Source organism: Neophocaena asiaeorientalis, unplaced genomic scaffold, assembly GCF_003031525.2.
Source record: "Neophocaena asiaeorientalis asiaeorientalis breed wild unplaced genomic scaffold, Neophocaena_asiaeorientalis_V1.1 scaffold114, whole genome shotgun sequence".
In the NCBI taxonomy this organism is placed as follows: Eukaryota; Metazoa; Chordata; class Mammalia; order Artiodactyla; family Phocoenidae; genus Neophocaena; species Neophocaena asiaeorientalis.
The window spans coordinates 3,860,596-3,870,317 of record NW_020173116.1 but is presented as its reverse complement, the minus strand read 5'-3'; the positions used below and the strand labels follow the sequence as shown (position 1 = coordinate 3,870,317).

General features: G+C 49.5%; 1 protein-coding gene across 1 annotated transcript; it reads left to right on the top strand.

Annotated features, from left to right (window-relative positions):
• The first annotated feature begins 1,333 nt into the window (after positions 1 to 1,333).
• On the top strand, positions 1,334 to 7,232 carry FABP1 (fatty acid binding protein 1). Its single transcript, XM_024743916.1, has 4 exons — positions 1,334 to 1,465; positions 3,419 to 3,591; positions 4,974 to 5,066; positions 7,113 to 7,232. The coding sequence occupies exons 1-4, from the start codon at positions 1,399 to 1,401 to the stop codon at positions 7,161 to 7,163; spliced, it is 384 nt and encodes a 127-aa protein (XP_024599684.1). The 5' UTR covers positions 1,334 to 1,398; the 3' UTR covers positions 7,164 to 7,232.
• Positions 7,233 to 9,722: the final 2,490 nt, after the last annotated feature.

Here is a 9,722-nt window from a genome sequence, read left to right as displayed (position 1 = left end):
CTCTCTCTCACACACACACACACACACACACACACACACACACACACACTAATCTCCTGGCTGCCCAGCCCTGCCCAATCTGACTACTCTGTATCTCTCGTTTTTGTTTAATGAGAAACACCGTGGCCTCATTATCTGCTGACCATTTTTATTTGCTGACTCATCATTAATTGGACATCTACTACGTGCCAGTATTGGGAATACCAAGGAAGAAGTACAGTGGAAAAAAAGGCAGAGAGAAATAATCCCAGTAGGAATGACAATATAGGTACTTGCAAAGTGTTCTCTGAGCCCAGAGGATTCATAGAGGAGGCTACCAGGGGGAGAAGGACAGAAGGGCAGGGGGAGCCCCGTGAAAGCCAACATAGAGGTATAAGCACCCCGACAGGTTCAGGGGGTCCAACAGGTCCTACCTTCTTCCTTCCCCTATCTTGTCCCTGCCCAATTAAATGCATCTCAATCTCCACACACTTCCAAAAGGAGATTTTTTTTTTTTGGCTGTGTTGGGTCTTCCTTGCTGCACACGGGCTTTCTCTAGTTGCAGCGAGCAGGCTTCTCATTGCAGTGGCTTCCCTTGTATCGGAACACAGGCTCTAGACACGCAGACTTCAGTAGTTGTGGCTCGCAGGCTCAGTAGTTGTGGCTCACAGGCTCTAGAGCGCAGGTTCAGTAGTTGTGGCGCCCGGGTTTAGTTGCTCTGCGGCATATGGGATCTTCCCGGACCAGGGCTCGAACCCGTGTCCCCTGCATTGGCAGGTGGATTCTTAACCACTGCATCACCAGGAAAGTCGCCAAAAGGAGATTGATTTGGACTGCGGAGGAGCCTGTGAGGAATTCCCAGAATACAAAGCAGCTCTAGGGACTGATGACAACTTGGTAAAAATTAACTTAGTGTGATGATAAAAATGAGAAGAGATCACAAGGTAACTAAGGTGAGGTTTTGAGATTAAAGGGATTCTTTGGTATTTTTCTGAGCGTCTAAATCTAGATCCACACGTACACATACACATCTCCACGTATATACGTATACATACATATACACACACACACACACACATATATGCGTGTGTAGGTATGTATGCATACACATACGCGCACACACACATTTCATGGGATAGCAGCACCTTAAAGTCTGCAGAGCCATAGGGCTTTGCACCTGATTGGCACTCATCAAGGTTTGCTGAATTGGAGCAAATCACTGCTGTGCACAACCGAGTTTTTTTAATCGTTGACCATTGCTCTCAGGAGTTAATGTTTGAACCTGGCCATAAAGGAGTCGACAGCGGCTGACCTATGGCCTACATTTGAAGGGGAAGGAGCCCCCTATAAATCAGCCCACGCTGGCAGCCCTGCCAGCAGAGCTGTTGACTCAGCTCTGAAGGGATCTTCGTCGCCACCATGAACTTCTCCGGCAAGTACCAAATGCAGAGCCAGGAAAACTTCGAGACCTTCATGAAGGCAGTCGGTGAGTGCTGGGCCAAGGCTGGGGGCCATGGCCATGACGGTCTGGTCCTACACGTGGTGGCCCTTTGGGGTCCTGAGGTCTGGATGCGAGGAGCGGTCCAAGCTTTACACAGACCAGGGGTCCTGTTCTGTTACTTTCAAAGCACATGCTAGTCCTCCCTGCGCAAGGCTACGCCTTAGGCAAGTGGAAATAGCACTGAGCTAGGGTCTGATCTGGATTGAAGCCACCTCTACTGGTACCTCATTGTGTGACCCTGTTCATTCACTCGTTCATTCATTTATTCATTCTTTTTTTAAAAATATTTATTTATTTATTTTTGGCTGTGTTGGGTCTTCGTTTCTGTGCGAAGGCTTTCTCCAGTTGCGGCGAGCGGGGGCCACTCTTCATCGCGGTGCGCGGGCCTCTCACTATCGCAGCGCGCGGGCCTCTCACTATCGCGGCCTCTCCCGTTGCGGAGCACAGGCTCCAGACGCGCGGGCTCAGTAGTTGTGGCTCACGGGCCTAGTTGCTCCGCGGCATGTGGGATCCTCCCAGACCAGGGCTCGAACCCGTGTCCCCTGCACTGGCAGGCAGATTCTTAACCGCTACGCCACCAGGGAAGCCCCATTTATTCATTCTTCTAACAAACTTTGATTCAAGGCCAACCGCACGCTGAGATGAGTGCTGTGCTGGGCAGATACCACGGAGATGGATAACAGTGAGCCACGTTTCCAAGGTCACAATTTAGAGAAAAAGAGAAGAAATAAATGCGATCAAGCATGCTCTAACGTGTCCTGAGGCTGAGCCCTGAACAGGCAGCGTCCTGTTAATGCCTCACCAAAAGACTCTGAGTTGGATACTATTATTTTTCCCACTTTGTAATTGAGGCAATTGAGGCCTTGAAAGGTGAAGTAATCCCAACCGGGGTCACACAGGTAGTAATCCCAAACTGAGCTGGGATTTGAAGCCGGCTCTAGTTCCCGGAGACACATTTAAAATCCCTTCGCCCCACCCCACCGGGTCACTTCCAGGAGGATGTGGTGGTCCTGGGAGGGCATCAAGGGAAGCCTTGGGAGGAGCGAAGGCGAGCCTTGGCTGAGTCTTGGGAGATGGGCAGGTGTCCCCTGTGGGGCTGGGGGAGGGGAGTGTCCTCCAGGGGGAGGGAGCAAAGGGGCAGGGGGACAAGGAAGGATGCTGAGAGGAGAGGGTGGGGAAGACAGCAGAGGCAAAGAGAGGAGGAGATTCGGGGAAGCTGAGAGCTAGGACCTTCTCCTGTAGGGCACGTCATAACACCTCTCTGTGTCCTGCATCCCTCGCTTGGGCAACAGGCCCCTCCCCACCGCTGTCAATGCACCTGGTTTTCATGAAGCTCAATTCATGTAACAACATAGACATGCTCTGAAATTCGTAAAGCTCTGTCCCCGGGCAAGGGACACCTTGTCCATCTTCCTCAGGAGCCTCGATGGCAGAGGTGGAGGTAAGGATAGGGGGACATAGGTTTGCCAGGCACAGGCCGGGTGTGTGCCTGCTGTTCTGGCATAATTATTCAGAGCTCCCCTTCCACTCTCGGGGGGGACCTGGCTTGGGAGACAAGCTGGATGGTCCCCTGAATGTGGAGGACAAAATCCTTTACACTCAAAAGAGCAAAGTCTGAAGGCTTTAAAGTAGGAGGAACGAAGAGGGAGAGCAAGTAAGAAGCAGGTGCTCAGCCGAGAAAAGCTTCCCCTGGGCAGAGGGGTGTGTTTTTCTTATAAACCAACTGGCAAGATAGCAGGTGCATGAGATCAGGCCAGGTCAGGCCACTGACCTTCCCTTTCAGAGGTCAAAACCCACACTGCTCACAGGACTCCAGAAAGTGCTGGGGCCTCCGGGAAAACACGGCATCTCCCCTCCCCCTCCACATCACGGGGTTTCTCTTGTGACCTTGCAGCTCCCACCTCTGCCCACCTCTGAACTTCCAGTGCTTTCCACCAGGTATGCCTGATGACTTCATCCAGAAGGGGAAGGACATCAAGGGGATGTCAGAAGTCGTGCATAACGGGAACCACTTTAAGTTCACCGTCACCATTGGCTCCAAAGTGACCCAGAACGAGTTCAACTTGGGGGAGGAGTGTGAGATAGAATTCCTGACTGGGGAGAAGGTCAAGGTAGGAGGTGCCCCCTCGAGCCACCCTCTGCTTCCAGAACTTTCCCTGGAGCCTGGTCCCAGGCTTCCTCCCTCAACGCTCCCACCTCACAATTCCCACTGCTGATACCCTATCTCTGAACCCACTGCCAGGGTGAGAGGCAGAGAGACAAAGACAGCTCTTAAGGAAGAAGCTCTTAGGGAAGCTCCCAGTTTCCTGCGACCCTCTGGAGGAGCTCTGGCCCAAGGGTCCGAGCTCTCCCATATAGAGGGTATGGGGAACCAGGCCCAGAGCGGGAGTCTTAGACTCAGAATCTCCCAGGCCCAGCAACGGGCAAGTGACAGTCTGTGCAAAACCCCTAACAGAGCCCTGAGGTCATCCGTGAGCCAAAGGAAATGGCTTTGCTGAGCCTAGAGCTGGTGGTCATGGGGACAGACTTCCTGAAGGAGGTGCCTGCGACACCAAAGAACCAAAGCAGGCCTTCAGACCAAGCCTTGTGGGTTGGTCAATGAGCCCCTAGACTTTGCTACCTCGTCTGTGAAATGGGCACAGTCGCCCTTCCCAGAACAAAAGCAGCGGGCAGGGTGGTGTCACCTCTGCTGGGCTGTGGCTAAGGTGTGTGATGAGAGCTGGGTGTGGGATGTGTGAGTGGTGGGCAGGCGGTGGCAGGGAGATCCAGGTAGGGGGGCGCCCTCCACAAAGGGCCTCTGTTCCTCCATCCGAAACCCCACACACCCCAGCACCACCAGTACCACTGAGTGGCCATCTTCACTCCTCTCCCCCAACATCCCCTGACCCCAGACAGCTTTGTACATCTGTCTCCACACAACTGTTGATCTTTTTTTTTACCTCTTCTGATGGCTCTTGATTTCTGCTTCTCTAGATACAACATTACAGGTCAGGAAATGTGTGATAAATTTTAGATGGGAAATTCTCTTATACGGCCCACGGTAAGGGGCAGACTGTCATGGGTTTTACCACACTTCCTGGATGCGTGAAAAGGAGACCGCCAGAGGAAAGATAAAGGTGCTAGAAGGAATAGTATAAAATAATACAAAGCAAAAATATGTGTTCTTCCAACTGGCCAGGATTTTGAATTTTGCTACTCCCTCCCTCCATTGGCTTGGAGAATTGCGACTTGAATCAATTTTATTTGTGTTTGATTTGAGACAGCTTAGGGGTCTTACGCTGACTCCTAGATCACATCCCATAGATGAAAAGTCTGGCAAAAGAAGCCCTGCCATCTTCTTCAGTTCTTACATGCACCCCACTTCCGTTCAGAGCCAGAGAACAGGGTTTGGTTGCTGCAAGCAGAGACCTATGCAGGGTAGCCAAGCTCATTTGCGAGAGGTTTACTCCCTCGCAGACCCTTCCTCCCAGGCCGTTCCTTCTGTCCTATGCAGACGGTGGTCCAGCTGGAAGGTGAGAATAAACTGGTGACAACTCTCAAAGGCGTCAAGTCCGTGACTGAATTCAACGGTGACACAGCCATCAGCGTAAGTGGACACTCTGACTCGTGGCTCCTCGTGCTTGGGGCCAGGGGTCAATCTCTGCTACCACTTACTGAGCATCCACTGTGCCCAGGAAGCTTTCACACATTATCTCGAATCTTCCCACCAACACTGAATTTTCTTAATGGGGAAACTGAGGCAATCATACCGCCAGGAAATGGCAGAGCTAGGGTTCCTCTGAGATGGATCTGTCTCACAGGGCAGCAGTCCACGGTGATACACTACACCCCCCTAGGAGAAGCCAGCTCCTATTGTAGACGGGGGAGCTTTGTACATTTCTTACTGGCTTGCGATGGATGCTAGTAAGTCATTTTGTTCTAATAAAACCAGTGCAGTGTGTTAAGGCAGTTTTCCAATAGAGAAGTATGGTGTCTTAAGGAAGGGGCACACTTTTCTAATTCACCAAAAGCCCCCCATGTGCTGGTGGCGGCCCCAGCTGGTGCTTCCCTGCCTCTCCCTGTTCCTTCAGGCTGTCCTTCCACCACCACTTTCCTGGTCAGGGTCGACCACTCCTACCTCCCCCACTTCCTTCCTTCCTCACTGCCATCCCCTGCCTCCTCTCCCCTTCCTCCCCCAACACCCAAATAGGATGGGGTAGGAGAGGAGCCTGGTAGGAGACACAGCGTCGTGCAAAGCCACCAGCACAGGTCACACTTCTTAGACTCTGCTGGGATGTGGACACAAGTCTCGCTCACGGGCTGGAGGACAGAAATCCATTCGTTCCCACCTGTGGTCCTCTGATTCACGGAGCAACCTTCCCATGCACACAGCACCCACGCTCAAGGAAGGCTTGGTCTGGCAGAAAGTTGGGCTGTTTCATTGCTTTTTCTATTTTATGACGTTGCAGTAATTGTCAGCCATAACCCTTCCCTTCTGCGTCACTAACCAATGAACACAGAGGCCTCCATCTGCCTTGCAAGCCCAGGGAACTCAATAAATGCCTTTGCCCTTTGGGCATTTATAAGGAGAATCGTATTCTCGGCAATTTCATGGCAGCTTATGGATCTGACACTCCGGTTTGTGTGTGCCACGTCACCCTTGGCGTCCGGCTGTCGGCCATGTCCTCTCCCCCATATGGGGGTGAATAACACAGTGTCTCTCCTGCAGTGATAGTCCCCCCGGCTCTTCCTTGCCCCCAGGTTGTATTTTGGGGAGTAACAGAGGCAGAACGCTGCTCAAGGGGAGAAATCCCTCAACGAGGGAGAGAGTGAGGGTCAACCATGAAATTTGCGGTCCCCAGCACATTCACAACAGAGAGAGGCACCTGCAGGGCAGTGGTAGATAAGCTGTCCTGGACTCAGTCCTGGCCAATGTCTTTGCTATGTTCCATTGCCCCTATTCCTCTCATCTCCTGTGAGGGAGGCAGGATGGGGGACTTAACAGACAGGTTGAACTGTCCAAGGTCATCCAGCTAATGAGTTGTAGAACTAGGGTTCAAACCTAGATCTTTCCGTTCCATTTCATTGCTGTTGAAAGCAAAGGGCTGCCTTTTCACCCTGATGACATCACCCCGCATCATTTCCATAGTCTTGTTCAAGAGAATCAGCAGGAGGGAAGGGCTGGGGGAGAAAGGAGCAACCCTCAAAAACTCAAACACTTATGGATCCAATGCATCTAGTGTTCTTATAGGCTCTACAGCTTTGGGAGGGAAATTATGCACTACCTACTAAGTTCCAGGCTGGATGCCCAGGTGTTTCCCCATACACTTGTCCTCAGTGCTCAACACATGTTTGGTCCATAGTAGGTGCTCAATGAAACTTTGAGAAATTGGATCAGATTGGACTGGTTTGGATGGTCTTGCTATAACAGTCATTGGTGTAGGAAGAAATCCAGTAAAAGGCGGGACAACTCTGCACGTGAGGAAGTAAAGTGGCCAATGGGATTTTAGAAAAGATTGCCAACCCTTCCTCTGGTCCTATAGCAAACAGAGGAGTCTTTGAATTACTACATATGTTAGCATACTGGGGGCTTAACTATCATTTACAATTCAACATCAGGTGAGCGTTTCATGATGTCTTTTCTGGCTTTCAGACCATGACACTGGGTGACATCGTCTTCAAGAGAATCAGCAAGAAAATTTAGACAAGTCTGCATTTCATATCCTTTCAGTATATACAATTAATGTAATAAAGTGAACTTTGTTTTGAAAAAGTGTGTTTTCCTCTTTTCATTGATGTGGTTATTGAACGCCGATCACCTCTATTTTTGTAAATCTTGATCATCTTCACATTCCATCCTACGGAGTCAGGTCTGATTCTCAGCCTGAAAGCAGACCCCGGACTGCCCACTCAGGTGACCCTGTAAGGGACACATGATGTGGCTGGATCTGTAGAGCAGCCCTGGAATGAGCTGTCCCAGTCAGCCACATGGCAAGGAGCTGGAACTAGAGGGGCTGTGTGCTGGGTCACCCCCATGGGGACAGAGGCAGCAGAAACACTGGGCAGGCAAAGGGATGCTATGCTCACAGCAGCCTCACCCACCAGGGGACATGAACAAAAAGATCGGGCACTGGCCCACCCAGGGACAATTCTCCCTCCTAGAGGATGGCTGAGTGAGAAGCTTCCAGAAGCAGACAGAGGACTCTCAGGTAGAAATTCCCTCCATGCTGCAGGCAGAAGCAGAATATGGGAGAAGAGGGATTTCTCCAAACGGCACCTTGTACCAGGCTCTGGTAGCTGTGATGGGTTGAGTTGCATCTCTCCAAAACTCACATGTCGAAGTCCCAGCCCTCACTACCCAGACTGTGACCTTATTCAGACATAGTCATTGCAGATGTAATCAGTTAAGTTAAAATGAGCTCATACTGGAGTAGGGTGGGTCCCTAATCCAATATGGCTGGTGTCCTTATAAAAAGGAGAAATTTTTGAACACATACACCCACAGGGAGTCTGCCATGTGGAGACGAGTTATGCAACCACAAGCCGAGGAACTAGCAGAAGCTAGGAGAGAGACCTGGACCAGATCCTTCCCTACCTCTTGCAGAAGGAGCGTAGCTTTGGTCACCTTGATCTTACACTTCTGGCCTCCAAAACTCTGAGATAATAAATGTCTGTTGTTTGAGCCGCCCAGTCGGTAGTACTTGGTTACAGCATCCTTAGCAAATGAACACAGAGCTCATTTCCCATACCCAAAGAGCTACCAAGCTCGGGCATTTCTACCTTATATCTTTCAGCTCTCAGAACGGTGCCCAGACCACAGAAAGCTCTCAACAAAGATGCTTTAATGAATGAATGAGTCTGTCACCTTTGCCACCTTCCCTCTTTTGGGGTTGAAACCCCGTTACTTGTTACTTGCATTGTTTCACGGGCCACTATGGCATCTCCCTGCCTCTCTCTCTCACCTGCGAATCTGTACCCCACAAATTGTCATCTTCCCTGAAAACAGCACTGATCATAATGCACCCTAGTTCGTTGCCTTATACATAAAGAGTCAAACTCCTCAACCTGCATTCAAGGCTCTGTAACAGGGATCAGTAAACTTCTTCTGTAAAAAGCCAGAAAGAAAATATTTTCAGTTTTGTGGACCACCCAGGCTCTGCCACAGCTCCCTAATTCTGCTGTTGTAGCACTGAAGCAGCCACAGAACAATACCCAAACAGGTGGGCATGGCTGTGTTCCCATGAAACTTTATTTATGAACACTGAAATTTAAATTTCATATCATTTGCCTATGTCATAAAATATTGTTCTTCTTTTGATTTTTTTCAGCCATTTAAACGTGGAAAACCATTCTTAGCTCGCACACCATATAGAAACAGGTGGGGACTTCCCTGGAGGTCCAGTGGTTAAGACTCCGTGCTTTCACCGCAGGGGCGTGGGTTCAATCCCTGGTCAGGGAACTAAGATTCTTGCATGCTGTGCAGTGCAGCCAAAGAAAAAAATGTGACAGCTGGATCTGACTCATGGACCATAGGTTGCCGAACTTTGCTCCATTATGTCCTGTCCCACCTTACCTAGCTTTACACCCTTCCTATAATATACACTCCAATCGAGTTAAACAACCTCTCATTCCTCTGATAATTTAAGTGCCACCTCCTCCAAGAAGGCTTCCTAAACCGCACAGCTGAAAGTACTCTTTCCCTCTCTCTGGCTTTTTATCTGCACCAGTCTATTGGATGAAGTTCTTCCTTCCTTGCTCTACAGTTTTCCCCATATGTTAGCCCTCCTTCTTCCATATGGAGCAGGATCTTGGGGGGATAAATGGGAGACAATTATTTCAGGAACTAGGGCAGACTTAAGGAAAGTGCTTCAGAGCTTCAGTAAGAACTCAGAGTTGGAAGATACAGGGGAAAATACAACTAATAGGAGACTACAATATGCCATTCACAAAATAAATTCCAGATGAACTAAAGAGCTAAATGAATAAATGTGAAATATTAGAAATAGATGTGATGGTAGATAAATAACTTGAAGTATAGAAGACCATCTTAAACAAGGTGCAACATCCACGAAGGGAAAGATTAATTCATTTTACCACCTTACAAATTGTAAATTTGATATGAAAGAAAGACACTGTAAACACAGTTTCCAAAAAGAAGCAATAATGTGGGAGAATACATTTGTGGCTTACATAACAGAGGTTAATAGACAGAATATAAAAACCTCCCCCAAATCAATAAGACCAACAAGTCAATGGAAAAGTG